The 14,891-nt window shown below is 45.0% G+C and overlaps 2 protein-coding genes and 1 long non-coding RNA gene across 31 annotated transcripts; all 3 read right to left on the reverse strand.

Moving 5' to 3' along the window:
• Positions 899–2,781, reverse strand: LOC8054481 (cytochrome P450 93A3). Its single transcript, XM_002461241.2, has one exon. The coding sequence runs from the start codon at positions 2,733–2,735 to the stop codon at positions 1,110–1,112; it is 1,626 nt and encodes a 541-aa protein (XP_002461286.1). The 5' UTR covers positions 2,736–2,781; the 3' UTR covers positions 899–1,109.
• Positions 6,130–8,496, reverse strand: LOC8054482 (protein TIC 62, chloroplastic). Of its 2 annotated transcripts, XR_002450242.1 has the most exons (6): positions 7,989–8,496; positions 7,630–7,837; positions 7,442–7,523; positions 7,242–7,314; positions 6,744–7,152; positions 6,130–6,488 (listed from the first exon to the last, which is right to left on the reverse strand). XR_002450242.1 is itself a non-coding variant. In XM_021454233.1 (5 exons), the coding sequence occupies exons 1-5, from the start codon at positions 8,454–8,456 to the stop codon at positions 6,796–6,798; spliced, it is 1,188 nt and encodes a 395-aa protein (XP_021309908.1). In that variant the 5' UTR covers positions 8,457–8,496; the 3' UTR covers positions 6,130–6,795. The 2 variants fall into 2 exon arrangements, 1 of the variants encoding a protein (XP_021309908.1); XM_021454233.1 differs by having other exon boundaries at positions 6,130–7,152.
• Positions 9,630–14,780, reverse strand: LOC8054483. Of its 28 annotated transcripts, none has more exons than XR_002450063.1 (11): positions 14,023–14,777; positions 13,836–13,939; positions 13,527–13,733; positions 13,171–13,402; positions 13,014–13,073; positions 12,845–12,903; positions 12,731–12,738; positions 12,219–12,332; positions 11,162–12,086; positions 10,926–11,037; positions 10,125–10,392 (listed from the first exon to the last, which is right to left on the reverse strand). It is a non-coding gene; the product is annotated as an uncharacterized LOC8054483 (long non-coding RNA). The 28 variants fall into 28 exon arrangements; XR_002450050.1 differs by having other exon boundaries at positions 12,845–12,924; XR_002450062.1 differs by having other exon boundaries at positions 11,162–11,289; positions 11,983–12,086; positions 12,845–13,073; positions 14,023–14,775.

A 14,891-nucleotide genomic window follows, 5' to 3' on the forward strand; every position in this document is an offset into this window, starting at 1 on the left:
TATATATATATATATGGGTTTAGGGTTTAGGGCTATTCTACACTCTAGGTGTAGAATACGCGTGTAGTTACTCTCATCTATATATCTCTAGATTTAAGGTGGATATGACCTGACAAAATGTATATAGATAAAGTATATGATCATACTAGACCATCTAAAGTGATATATATGTTAAGTATGCATATATACATAGAGTATATGGTTATACTTATTCTATATAATATAGTAGTGACATTTTAGTAATATATTTAAAATATATTTTTTTAAAAAAAATTTCGCGTGGTAAGATCTAGAGTATCTTAATATGAATATATAAACATACTCAAAACCGATAAACAAGTATGAATATATACACAATGTAGTTTATTGAAGATGAGAGTAACTACACGTACGTGTAGAAAGGAATTTCCCTATATATATATACACACACTATACTCCCTCCATACCCATATTAGTTGACATTTATGACATAATTATGCTTAACAAGGAGTCATTAATTAGAGAGTATTTTTTTTCTGTCTACCCTAATTAAATGAGGTTGCTGAGTGAAATTCATACAAGAAATAATAAAAGCTCACATAGCTAGTGCAATCAGTCTTTGTGAAAACAGGCCCTTGGCCTAGAATGTCAACTAATATGGTTCCAAATTGTAAGTCATTCCAATAATTTTGGAGTCAAAGCATCTCAAATTTGACTAAAATTATAGAAAAATCACAAAGTTTTGTGGCATCAAATAGATATACTATAAAAATATAATTAATGAAAAATCTAATGATACTTAGTTGATATCACAAATATTATTACCCTACCATATAAATTTAGTTAAACCTGAAATACTTTGATTCTCCAAGATTTTTGAAATGATTTATAATTTAAAATGGAGGAGTACTTAGTAGCGTGCCCTGCTAATGCTACAATTAAAAAAAAACAAAACAAACAATCAGATTTATTAAGATTCTCACCCATAGCATAGTTTCAGCGGTTTACACGTATCGAAGACGAACTGCATGCAGAGTGGTGGTAAATTAAGAGTGCGATGGGAAATAAAAGACGTGCGGATGGCGGAGATGATGAACATCCGAGGATCTGCTGTACGATCGATCGAGCTGCTAGGTAGCTTTTCCTGTTGCCGGCACCGGCACCGGCACCGGCAGTGGGTTGAGGCGCGGTGTTGGGATGAGGACGAGGTGGTGCTTCCGAGCGGTGACGAGCCCCGCTTCCTCCTCCATGTCCAAGGGCGGCGCCGTGGACTGGCCCTGCGGGATGGGCACCGCCCAGTGGAAGCACTGCACCAGCGCGGCGAGGAAGGCCGGCACGGCCTGCATGGCGAGGCCCATGCCGGGGCATGCGCGGCGGCCGCTCCCGAACGGCAAGAAGTGCATGTGCTGCCCCTTGGGGTCGACGGCTGCTCCGGCGCCGCCGGGCATGAAACGCTCCGGGCGGAACTCGAGGGGGTCCTCCCACCAGGCCGGGTCGCGGCCGATGGAGAAGATGTTGAAGAAGACGGTGGTCTTGCGCGGGATGACGTAGCCGCGGACGTGCACCGGCTCGATGGTCTCCCGCTGCGAGAACACGGCGGGCGGCTGCAGGCGCAGCGTCTCCTTGAAGACGGCCTGCAGGTAGGGCAGGCGCGGGACGTCGTTCTCCCCGACCAGGCGCGACGTGCCCACCACGGCGTCCAGCTCCGCGCGCAGCTTGTCCATGCAGGCCGGGTGGTTGATGAGGTACGCCAGCATCCACTCCACGCTGGTGGCGGTGGTGTCGGAGCCGGCGGTGAAGATGTCGATGACGAACGCCTTGATGTTCTCCCTGGTGAGCCTGACCTCGGCGTTCTCGTCTGCGGCGGCGTCCATGAGGATGTCCAGCAGGTCCTTGGTGGGGGTCTCGGCCCCGTCGTCCCCCTGACTCCGCCGCTTCTCCTCTTTGGCCGTGATCATGATCTCCATGAGCGCGTCGAACTTGTCTCGCACCTCGCGCGTCCTCCGCGTGATCCCCTGCAGGTCCCAGCCCCGGCAGATCCCGACGTAGTCCTCGATGTTGAAGGCCCCCACGAGCTCGGCGACGTGCTTGGCGCAGTCCCTCGCCGCCTCCGTCATGTGGCCCGGCAGCGCGCTGGCCACCATGCGCATGATGGCGTTGTTGGACATGCTGATGAGGTAGCGGCTGACGTCGATGCGCTCCCCGCTGGCTGACGCCTGCCGCGCCGCCCCCAGCACGGCCGCCAGCTCGGCCTCCCGCACGGGCCGCAGCTGGTCGACGGTGCGCGGGCCCAGCAGCTCGGACATGCAGAGGCGCTTCATGAAGCGCCAGTGCGCGCCGTAGGGCGCGAAGGCGAAGCCGGCGTCGCCATAGGCGAGGTGGTGCGCGACGACCGTGATCGGCCGCTCCGGGATGCTGGCCTCGTGCTTGAGGAGGTCCCGTGCGGCGTCCGCGGTGCCGGCGACGACGCAGTGCGTGGAGGGGCCGAGGCGGAGGTAGACGAGGGGCCCGTAGCGCTTCACGATGCGGTCCAAGGACCTGTGCGGCGGCGACCGGATGAGGTGCAGGTGGCCGACGAGCGGGAGCGCCATCGGGCTAGGGGGCAGCCTGCTGTTGCGGTTATTATTCCATCTCCATCTGATGATGATGATGAGGGTGGAGAGCGCGAGGAGGAAGAGGAGCAGGACGCCGCCGGGCGCGGAAGGGGCGCCGATGCTGCCCCCCACACCCACAGTGACAGCTTCTGCTGCTTCCATTTTTGCTCTGGTCTGATCTTTGTCTGGTGTGCCTAGCTAGTTACGCCGTGCTTTAGATTTATAGCAACACGGATGCATCCATGGAGCATACTAGCTAGCTAGTACTAGTAGAGTAGGTAGTTGTTGTGCGTGCTTGGGTTAGTACGTACGCCGTTGTTTGTTACGTAGACAAGTCGTACTAGTTTAACACTATATCTATCTAGCTAGCTAACAGTTCGCCGGTCGTACGTCGTCAAACCATGTGGAGGGACTTGATCTCATGGTAATGGTAGCCCATCGCCAACTCCAACGGTACGTACGGGGTAGCCCATCGCCGCTGCTCATCTGCTTGACACGGGTCTCTCATGTGCGTGCGTGGGCGCATGGATCAGAAAGAACGAAGAGCAATACATCAAGTTGAGATACACAGTGCTTTTAAAAAAAAAAAAACTACTTTTAGCCTTTGCTTTTCAAAGAAAAACCACGCACACTCTAGTGCCCAGAAGAAGATGGTCTTTCACTTTTGCTTGTGCCCATTGTTGCAATTGCAAAGCCGCCGCTGTACCAAGCTAGAGCCTCTGGAAGATAACCGAGAGAAAAAAAAAAAAACTGTATACCTAAAGTGACCGACGATGGCTTGACCAACTATGGCTGCCGCTAATTTTTTTACTAATTCCTCCTAATCAAATGTCAAACATGTGTACCACCTGAGTGTTATTGACCAAATTGCTTGGGCGGATCGTCGTCAATCAAACAACAAGTTGTCTCTTCTTTGTCAAAAGCACATGTTTGACTACCTTGCAGCTGTGTCGTGTGCTTGTTGGACGCCGTCGTTACAGTTCGCCGGTCGTCATGCATGTGAATCGGAGGGGAAGGGATTATCTATCTATTTATTTATTTATTTATTTATTATAATATATAATAATAATGCTAAAATAAAGTGTGTGAGAGAGAGAGCGGGACAGCAGGGACGCATGCAGGCCCCGTGCTCAACGCCTGCTCCCACGCGCCACGCAGGGCGGCTTCTTTCTCGTGCTTTGCTCATGTCATGTATCGTTTGGAATATGGAAGGAGATTAGAGCTCCTAATTCTTTTGAAAAGATTTCCTTTAATTAATTTGCTTAACAAAAGCACAATGTTGACAGTAAAAATGTGCCAAAGTGCGCCGTGGACTCCACCGTTATGTTCTCGTTAATGGTCAGAAAATTGACATCATAACTACATTTAGACCTAACAATTTATTCAGAAATAATTTTGTTTGGTTATACCTGAAGTCACGGACATTATTGGACAAGTTTCAGGCATGTACTGAATCGCGGTCCCTGTATAGTATTGGGCAGATTCAGCTTGTCTGGCTTGCTACTTGTCTGGGGCCGGATTATATTTCAGGCAGTTACGGAGGTTCGCATGCATACGCTTTTAGAGATTTTATTTTGTCTGTGCTAATCCGGAGACTCCAGCTTATTTTAGGCTTGCAGCAGTACCCAAACTGAAGCCGACAGGCGGCAAATTGAAATGTGTATGTAAGTTCGTTACATAGCTACTGTCATAGTGCAACCGGAATCGTGCTAGACGATCGATCAGATTGCGCAAAGCTGATGAGTCCGACTCAAGTTGGAATAGTTAATTCTTTTTATAGCCCATCACAAGATCAAGCTGGCTGATGGACAGATGTTTGCATGCATAAAGTGACTAAGACCCCGTTTGTTTCCATTTATCATGGCTTTTCCTGCTAAACTTTAGTTCTGCGTGAGGTATTTGGATCCATGGCAAGTTTAGTTTTATATAAAAAACGACTGATTTAACCTCATTTAATTAAGCCATGCAAGAGAGAGAAGGCACGGGTGGGTGGCCCACCCATCCTAGGATTTTTAGCCAAGTTTTTTTTTTTGAGAAAGGGACTAGATTTTATTAAATTACAACGCCTTTTGCATCTGAGACCTTAACATAAAATAAAATTACATCGAAGCACACCACTAGGTCCCTATATTTCATCTTCCTCGGCGGCATACATTCTTTCAGGAAGCTCCATCGCGAACATGGAAGTACACCAGATCTAGACCCAAGAACCACAACCCCTACCAGCAGAAGACTCCACGAACATAAAGACCACAAAAGAGGAGCAATATGCTCAACCAATATAGAGAGTAAAGACAGTCTTGCTATTTTATAAAATCAAATAGCCAGTGTCAGTGGTTGGATTTATATGACCACTAAAAATCAAGAGATAGCCAACCTTTTATTTTACAAACCAGATAGCACGTCTGTTAGAGCCTATTTTTTTGCTATGCAAATTTTAAAATAGCTTCTACAATAAGAATAGCCAAGCTCTTAAGATTGCTCTTAGCCTATCTGTTTGGATCTATTTTCCAAAAAGTTAAGCTAAAAATACAGGGCAAAAGTTTTGCCTCCGGAAACAAACAGGGTGAGAGAGGAGTCTGAGAGGAATTCTGGTACCTGCCTCGTACCGCTGAGACCATTTAATTGTCTTGCATGTGTACGTAATTGAAAGTGTCATATTACTCATTACTCATGTTTAAGCTGGCACTAGTTTGAACAGAATCAGCGAGTTGAAGAAAATAGCTGCATACCTTTAAAGTCAATAATGGCAGCTAGAGAAGGAAACTAGAAACAAAAAAAGCTTCAGCATAGGAAGAGGAAGAAGAACTTTATATAGTGCCACAAAGTAATATCATATAATAAAAAGTTGATAACATGGATGGTTTTTCTAGAGTGGTAGTTTCATGATGCAGAAAAAGGATTGCGGTAGTTTCAAGCTGTTGCATTTTGTGGATCGTACATCGAGAGGAAAAAAAACTGAGCTATGCATGCATCATCCAAAGAGCTGCCAACAGCGGAAAAACCGTGAAACAATTCCTCGATCGTTGCAATACAGTAAGCGATCGACTCTAGAAGCACGGAAGTGAGATGAAACAAAACAGCTATATATATATATAGTTTAATAAAAGTCCATGGGAGCTAGAAGGAACGGAAAATTGGTAGAACAAATTGGCGAGTTGAACAAATTAAAGTCGTAGTTGCATAGCTTAAAAGTCCTTGGCAGCTAGCTAGAAGGAAATTGGAAAAGCCGAAACGGCAAAGCTGCGGCGTGCCAGCATTGGGTTATTTTACTAGCTCTGGTACGCAGTTTCGACTTGACATGATGCGGAAAAAAAGGTTGTGGTAGGTTTCAGCTCTGTTGCGCTCTAGAGAATAACTGTACATCAAGAAGAAACTCCAGTTTCTAATGTTAACTTTCCTTCTCGAGGATGCTTATGAAGTCCCCAGATTTTCAAGACTTTCATGGCACATGGATCTGGCGGACAAAGTTGCCAAACAAAGTCAAGATTTTTGCCTGGTTATTCTTCAAAGACAGGCTCAATAAGAAGGCGAGCTTGCTCGATCCACAAAAACATAATGGAAGATGTTTTTTTTTTTAAATATAAGTCGATGCCTCGATGGGAGGGGAGAGAATCCCCCACCTGATGCATTCATTGATATTTTGGCTCTTAAATAGACAAAAAGATTACAAAGATCACCAGTTAGTTTCGGTGTTGGTTTTACATTGCATCAATGATTACATAACACCAAATTGTAGCAATGATCCTGTCGTCTCTTGGTAGTCTTGCTCCCCATAACCATAAGTAGGCTTCTGATTTGCACGCCGCTAAACCTTGTGTACGTGCATGTGCACGCAACGTACACTATACCTTGTGTAAGGTGAAAGTGGGCGCTGTTGCATGCACTTGGGCTTGGGGGGCCCTCGCTGCTGCTCTGTTTGGGGAAGGGGGATGAAGGTGCACGATGTGATATAATATATGGAACGCAGTTTTTTTTTTCCCTTAAGGGCATATGCTCTTACTCTCTACACCACTGGATTCGCATTGAGAAGTGTGCAAACACACATCTCAAAGCAGATTCGTATTGAGATGTATGTTTGCACACTTTTCAATGCGAATATAGTGGTAGAGAGAGTTGCCGTACATGCGGGCAAAAATAACTTTCTCGTGATATATGGCCTCTACTTACGCCGTGTAGGGTGTCAGAGCGTTAATTGGCTCTGCTGTTTTTCCTCCGGTCGTTACGTTGTCTGTGACTCCTCTGCTGCGGCAGGTGCTGGCGGAGGTTGTGGCGGCTTTGGATCTGCATCATCCCCAGGCTCGTCATCATCAGCGGGGCCGGAGCAGGGTGGTTCTCTCTTGGATGGAATGGTGGAGAGGAGCTGCTCCGTGGGCAGCAATGGCGCCGTGGTCTCGGCCACCGCCTCCACTATCTTGCAGTAGGCCGCCCTCCTGTTGGCGGCCATGCATCCGATGAGCTCCGCCACCTGCAGGTTGGATACCTGGCCACCCACGTAGGTGTCCTCTGGTGCCAACACCAGGTTGTGCGTCTCCTTGAAAGCGTCCGTCGGCCTCTCCATGCCTCCAGGCCTTATGATCTAGTACTTACAACCATATTGAATTGTGATCAGGGAACCAAATAAGATAGATCTATATATCGATGATGCAATGCATGCCATATTATTACCGTGTAGGGAATGCCGCTTGCGATGAGTGCTTCTTCAGCTCGTCTTTTCCAGTACAGAACTCCCCAGAACAAGCTGCTTGTTCGATCATTTATTTATTTGTAGTATAATAAGCTAGCGCGCCCAAGCGCTAGCTAGGACAACCAATTAATTAATTAATTAATTAATTACTACTTCATATTAATTTTAATTACTTACTTACTTCAAGAGGAATGCAGGGAAGCCGATCCTGTTGGTGCCCAGGGATGTAACCAGGATGAAGTGCTCCACCTTGGCAGCAGATGCTGCATGCATGCCATAGACAATGAATAATGTAATATACTGTAATTAATTAGCAGCAGCTTTTCTTAACTAAGCGTACGTACGTAGCAAGCAATTAGGCATAGATACCAGCTTGTACAAGTTTGTTGGTGGCCATGTAGTCGATGCGGTATGGGCCGGTGACATCCAGGATCTCCTTCTCGCTGGCACCGATGGAGCACACCACCAGGGAAGCATTGCCTATGGCTGAAACGATGCCTTCCTGCGCCTGCTTCTCCAGGTCACACTCCACAAGCTCCAGCTCAGGCTGCGCCTCTAGTTTCAGTTGCTGGACGCTCTGGATCGAATCGAATTCAATTCAATAATGCCATGCAAACAATTCATTGATTCATTCATTCACCATGCATGCATTATTATTATTACTATTATGACATGAAATCAATTCAATCAATCAATTAAATTCATTCCCAATACACATGGTATAATACCTGCACCAGGGACGTGGCCCTCTGTGCGTTCCTGACGGCAGCGCGCACACGGAAGCCAAGCTTGATGAGCTCCCTTACGGCCCGGGACCCAACTCTGCCGGTGGCGCCAGCCACGAAGACGACGTCTTTCTCGTTCTCGTTCTGCGCCGGTGCCGTCGCCGTCGCCGTCGCCGTCGCCACAGAAGAAGAAGAAGAAGAAGAAGAAGAAGAAGCAGAAGCAGAAGCACGAGACGACGACAGTAATAGTGATCTTTGCCGGGTTGGCGATGAATGATTATTACCAATAATGCTCCTCTGCTGCTTGATGAGCAGCCGCCGCGGCCGCGGGCTGGAACTGGTGGATGATGCAGCAGCAGGAACAGGAGGAATAGCTGATGATGATGATGTGTGGGGGTGGTGGCTCATGCGCAGGCGCAGGCGCAGCAGAGGAGGCGAGAGGGAGAAGATGCTGGTGTCCGCCATGCCCATGCATGCCCACCCGCTCCCACCAGCTCCAGCTTCAGCAGGCGATCCACCTCTTCTGTCTCTCTGCCTACCGCATCCGCATGCATCCTTTTTCCCACGTGGCGCTGCCGTGTCCACACCCTGAGATCGCGTAGGACCCACCCCTCATCCTGATCCAACTTTTATACTTTTGCATTTGCTCCCTTGGTAACCTATATTACTAACTAATGTACTCGTATGCAAGCATCTCCGTCAGTTATTTGCTTTTTCTCCCTTTTTTCCCCCTTCCAGATTATGGCCTTGTTTAGTTTCGAAAAGTGAAAAATTTTCGGTACTGTAGAACTTTCATTTGTTTGTGATAAATATTATCCAATCATGGACTAACTAGGATCAAAAGATTTGTCTCGTGATTTACAGCTAAACTGTGTAATTAGTTTTTGTTTTCGTTTATATTTATTGTTTAATGCATATGTCACAAGATTCGATGTGACGGGGAATCTTGAAAACTTTTTGGTTTTCAGAGTGAACTAAACAAGGCCATATTGTCAAGCCAGCCAACTTTGTTCCTGTGTATGTCAATTTAATTTAAATGACGGTAGAGGTAGCAAGGAAACAAATATTGAACTTTCTTCCCCGTACTCTTTTTTCTTTTTTGTCACCATTTAATTGGCTGTTTAGTATGGTCCTCAAAAGATTCTGTCAGTAATTGCATGCAATGTTCAGATTTTCAAAGAGCTGAAAATGCCATCAACAACATCACGATGGAGAAAATGGATTGACAAAGTTCCTTTTATTTTCACGAGAAAATTGCTATATCTTGGGGCAGTTTTGTGTTATGACAGGGGAGGGCCATTGGATTGGATCATTACACGACGTCTCAAACTTTTATCGGACAAAACCACAGCGCTGTGAAAGTGCAATTTGACTTGACGATGCATTTGAACCAATTTGATTTGAATATAAGTCAACCTCTACAAAAGAAAACCTGTGGACTGTGGTATTTAATATCGCTTACTTAACCTGTGGTATACTAGAATGCAAGGTGGCTTATCCGCAAGGACGCTCATAGTTAAGTGGATTTATGAGAAAATTAAATCTTTTTATTTATTTACTAGGTAGCGTGCCCGTGCGTTGCTACGGGACAACTAAACTTTTGTAATAAAAACACACGTTTCGCACAATAAGATAACAATATTGTGAAATTAAATATTAACATTAAAGTGAAATTTAATTTAATCTAAAAAAGTCATGTTCTATGAAGGAGCTCATTTACATGGTGCAATCTGGTAGAATTATATTGCAGAACAGCAAAAGAAAAGGCTAGATACTTACATATTTATAGAGTTATAGATAGCACAAAAATGTATATCTAAGTTATGTTACCGCCAAGGACTGTTGCCAATAGCATGCTTCCAATGAGAAGGCCTCTTTCTTGATCATGCTTGCTATCAGCCTCCAGACAAAACTACTGACATCATATGGATCTTCATATCAAAATGTTGATAGATTTGCAACATGAAGCATAAAGAAGTCATGTTTTATGTTGTGCAAAGATCCTTGTCAACTGACACATATAAGACTGAGGCAGGAACTCACACATGCACCTTTATCTTATATAAAATTCATTCTATTTTTAAAAGGATCGGTGCAATTTTGACATAGAAGAAATATTTGATAACATAGGACACAATATCTCAAATGAGAATCCAGGTCTTCCTTTTCTATTTATTAACTTCCAAACACGGCTAAGTGAACTGGCCAACTGGGTCTCAAATTTAGTTGAAAACACATTGAAGCAAAAGCTAAATTAGTCCGAACTACCACCAAACTATCTCACCAGTCTGCAGCAACAACCACAACAGCTAAAAAGGCACAAATCGTATATAAAAACAATATTATATGAAACCCTAAGATCTAGTGAAGTCGGGCAGGTGCAACTTGATCTCCAACCAAGAGGCGACTACACAAAACACAAGCAGAAAACAACATCATTCAGTTATACATACAAGCATGTACATACGAAAATGCGAACAACACCCATGGATGCACTGAACCAGGTAAAAAGTAAAATATGTCTAGTGTAAGCTATAATTTGTTTGCATTATTTTTGCACTCCATAATTGTAGGAAAGAAAATTCCAAGATGCCATTTAAAACACTAACAAGTTATCCAACACACTCTACCACAAACTTATACACGCGTGAAGGAACCAACTCTCATGTACACAAGCAATTGCACCTTTTACATAGAATTTGCTAATTAACGTACCAAAGAAAAAATATTATCTGCAGCTATTTCAAAAAAATTCAGATAGAAGCACCAGTTTCTACCAAGGAACAATGCAATGATATTGATTTTGAAAATAGAAACAAACATTACTTTACAGCTGATGTTAGCATAGCAATCAAATTTATTCCTATACAATTCAATGTACCAGAGAAGCACGAACCTTGTCTCTAGACAAGAACAGAAATTACAATAGGAAGTATTTACCTCACGGAGAGAAGGGAGTCAGCTGAGGATCGGAGATTCCTCCTATCATCTCAGTCGAACGTCGGGCTAGAGCTACTTGAGCGAGGTCGCCACCGCACATCCCAACTGCTTGCTAACTCCACGATAATATTTGATAATACAAAACAAATAATGAAAAACAATTTACCAACACAAGCTTGTGCAAAACATTTTTTGAAAGAGAGATTCAGGTTATTACAAAACAAAACCCAACTCACCTTTGAAAAAAATTGAAGAGCAATCACAATAGAGCATCATCGTTTTGCACAGGCCATTGAATAAGATTGCTTCTCTTTGTCATCCGCCTTTCATGCTATAGCTCGTGCGACCAATCTGTATACTACTGCTGCACAAATATGTCTAATGACAGTACTGAACACTATTTGCATAATCAAATTCCCTAAATAAGGCAAGCCAAGTTAGCCAACCTTCATGTTTTGGTCAAGTAAATATCACTTTAATTCCACATAGAGCACAATTGATTATTGTTCATTAGAATCATTACTAACCAAAAGACAAACATTACAAAAGCAGAGTACAGAAACAGTTTAATCCTAATAAGGTTTGAAACATTCATCTTAGAATAGTAGAAAACTGATAAATCACACTCAAATGCTAAGGTAAAAAAGTTAATAAGAATCACACAGTAGTCGTCACAACAATCTTTCACATGTAAACTTGCAGAAGCACATAAGAGAGAGTACACTCCAATCAATTTCTCCAATCAAGTATGCAGGACTCCCTTATAACCACCCTATCTCCCCAATGGAACAATGACATACATTTCCACTAATGTGCGAAAACCAGAGTCTAGGACAATAGTGTAGGAGACTTATAGTACATGTCAAATGCCACTTATGTTTGTCTGTAGGGAGTGATTATTATAACAAGTGCAAAGTGCATACCAGAGGCTTGGAGTTTGCTACTGTAGATATTTACAGGAACAATAAATTTATTCACAAATAATACTTATCTAAAAAATCAAAGATCTGCTCATAAGATGAAAATATCAAAAGCAGCATCTGAGGTTCTAACTCACCAGCCAATATCCAATATATAGTGTCATATTCTCTACCTCTTCTTATTTTATTTCAGTTGGAGAAAATGATGTTCTGAATTGAAATCATGTGGGCATCTGCTAGCCTGTGACAAACATCGCAGAGATTAGGATTTCAAAAATAATAGAAAAACAAACTAAGCACTAAGCACAGATGGAATGAAATGCCGATAAATGAAAATGAGTCCTAGGAGGTGCTAGTGCATGAAATCTATTACCTCAAATCAGTCCCAGGAGGTGTCACTGCATGAAATGAACCAATTTCTGTAGGTTCATGATCTGGGTTACAACGCTCCTTAGCACGATCACGATATACTTGGTTGTTTCTGGTTCTTTTTTCTCGACCACAAATGGTAAATGAGAGGTATTTAGGTTAGTCAAATCATTTACAGTAAGTAACATTTGTCCCAGTTTGCATTCAATTTGTCTTTATTACTTGCTACTATAAATCTATTGTTCATGTAATTTTCCAAACCAAACTGTTATTTCCCAACCCAAGCCCTGCTGCTAACATGCAAGTATTTCACATGTTGAGAAAAAAAACCATTGCTTGATGTGCAATTTCATCAAATCTTCCGGATATCAGTTGGGAAACAATGAATCACATGATCCTTTTCATGGACTCTTCGTAGGAAAAATGCACATGGAACATATCATCTCTGCTGCAAGTTTATCTTTCTCAAAACCAAATTAACGAACAGCTAGCTAGCAGATTGTTGTTGTGTCTCACCAGTGCATCTGACGAAGCAAAAATAAAGTAGGAGCAGCAAACTGTTAGTGCCATTCATTCATGAGTCCAGTTAAGGCACATAGTACATAGATTGAAACTAAGGCAAATAATTACCATGATCAAGAAAAGAAACCAACAGGCCTTCGATGTTGAGGTTGAGCGCCTTTCTGCTCCTGCCATTGTTTGAGAAGCTACTGTTTCAGAGCATCAACACCATGCTGTTCAGAAGATCTGCCGGATCAGCAGGTAGATGCTCCAACAACAATGATGACAGCGGCCTGACCTGCAACACCATGCCATTGGGGTTGTCCTCCTCAGAAGCCTGTAGACCGCACAAAATCGACTGTGGCAAGACGGCCATTGGGGAAACGATCAGAGCTCCGTGAAATTCAGTGCTGCAAAGTTCCAAACATGACACCACAATGAAAATGAAAACAAACCTTCTAACTTGCAAGTATTTCACATGTTGAAAAAAAAACATTGCTTGATCTGCAATTTTATCAGATCTTCCAGATATCAGTTGAGAAACAATCAATCACATGATCCTTTTGATGGACTCCTCCAAAGAAATATACACATGGAACATATCATCTCTGCTACCAGTTTATCTTTCTCAAAACCAAATTAACGAACAACTAGCTGGCAGAGTGTTATTATGTCTCACCACTGCATCTGAAGAAGCAAAAATAAAGTAGGAGCAGCAAACTGTTAGTGCCATTCATTCATCAGTCCAGTTTATATATATATTGATAATAAGGAAAATAATTACCACGATTAAGAAAAGAAACCAACAGACCTTCGAAATTGAGGTTGAGTGCCTCTCTACTCCCGACGTTGCATGAAAAGCTACCACCATTCCTTCAGAGCATCAACACCACGTCATTCAGCACATCTGTCGGATCAGTAGGCAGATGCTCCAACAAGAATGATGGCAGTGGCCTGACCTGCAACACCATGTCGTTGGGGCTGTCCTCCCCAGAAGCCTATGGCCACACGAAATAGACTGCAGCGAGACAGCCGCCACAATGAGGAAATGATCATAGCTCTATGAAATTCGGTGCTGGAAAGTTCCAAATAGGACACCGCAACCAAAAAGAAAACCAACCTTCATCTCCTTCCTGTTGCTGACGATGAGTCCAACCATGCACTTCAGAGGACATCCATCCCTTCTCCTGCACTTGCTGGATCTGAGCGGCGAGGGTGAGGGATCTGAGCGCAAATAGCTTGCATTAGGATTTGAGTTATCCGTTTTCTCACAACAGGAAGGGATGGATGGGGTGGGCTGGGCATACCTGGTGGGTGCACGTCACCGGCGAAGTGCCCGACAAAGACCTGGTTAGCGTTGTCTGCCTCTCACCGGCCAGGCAGACGCCGGTGACGTGATTAAGACCACGCAGTGGGGGTTCAGATGCCAGCGGGCGGCGCTGGAAAGAAAGGAGCACGGGCCGGTGCGCGGAGGACGGAGGCGAGGGTGCGAGGCGGGAGGGGGAGCCGCCGACGCCGACGCCGAGCCTGGGACTGCCCCTCCGTCGCTGGACGCCGCCGACGCGCGGAAGATCGAATCCCTGGGACCGAGCCTGAGCGCGAGTGGGGGAAAAGGAGATCTGCGCTGAGGGACCGAGCCTGAGCGCGAGTGGGGGGAGGAGATCCGCCGCGAGAACTCTGCGCGCCGGCGCCGAGGGGGAGCCCAGATCCGGACGGCCAAGCAAACCGAAAGTGCTCCAGAACGCGAGCAGGCGCGTAGCGGTGTATGATCAGGCGCCGGGAAAGGAAGTAAGGATCGGGGTGCGGTGGAGGGGAGGGAAGCTCAACAACGTTGAATGGTACAGTTTAATGGCCGGCCACAACAACGTTGTCGTCCTCCGCGGCCTCCCAATGCCTAGAGGCAGCGCGCCCTGCAATGGCCGGCGGCTAGGGTTACAGAAGGTGGGAGGAGTCGGGTGGGCAAGGACACGGAACGGGGGGCACAGGCAGGAGAGACTTCGGAGTTTTGGACGGGCACCTTTTTCGGGAAAAAACTTGTGGTCCACTCGCGCGGGGAGGTGGCTGCAGGCGGAGGGATCGCACGCGGCAGGCAGGACGACGATGCGATTGTCGCACCAAAAAAATGTCCACTCTTTAGTCTTTTTAGTTGTAGAAGATATAGGTTTTGAGACGACCC

The sequence above is a fragment of the Sorghum bicolor genome, chromosome 2 (assembly GCF_000003195.3).
Source record: "Sorghum bicolor cultivar BTx623 chromosome 2, Sorghum_bicolor_NCBIv3, whole genome shotgun sequence".
In the NCBI taxonomy this organism is placed as follows: domain Eukaryota; kingdom Viridiplantae; phylum Streptophyta; class Magnoliopsida; order Poales; family Poaceae; genus Sorghum; species Sorghum bicolor.

What these genes read in the sequence shown, in the direction of transcription:
- LOC8054481 (XM_002461241.2), bottom strand. Translation starts at nt 2,735, where the DNA reads ATGGAAGCAGCAGAAGCTGTCACTGTGGGTGTGGGGGGCAGCATCGGC.
- LOC8054482 (XM_021454233.1), bottom strand. Translation starts at nt 8,456, where the DNA reads ATGGGCATGGCGGACACCAGCATCTTCTCCCTCTCGCCTCCTCTGCTG. An exon ending in GGGCCACGTCCCTGGTGCAG is followed by an intron (nt 7,838 to 7,988) that starts GTATTATACCAT and finishes GATTCGATCCAG; the next exon opens with AGCGTCCAGCAACTGAAACT. An exon ending in TTCCCTGCATTCCTCTTGAA is followed by an intron (nt 7,315 to 7,441) that starts GTAAGTAAGTAA and finishes TCGAACAAGCAG; the next exon opens with CTTGTTCTGGGGAGTTCTGT.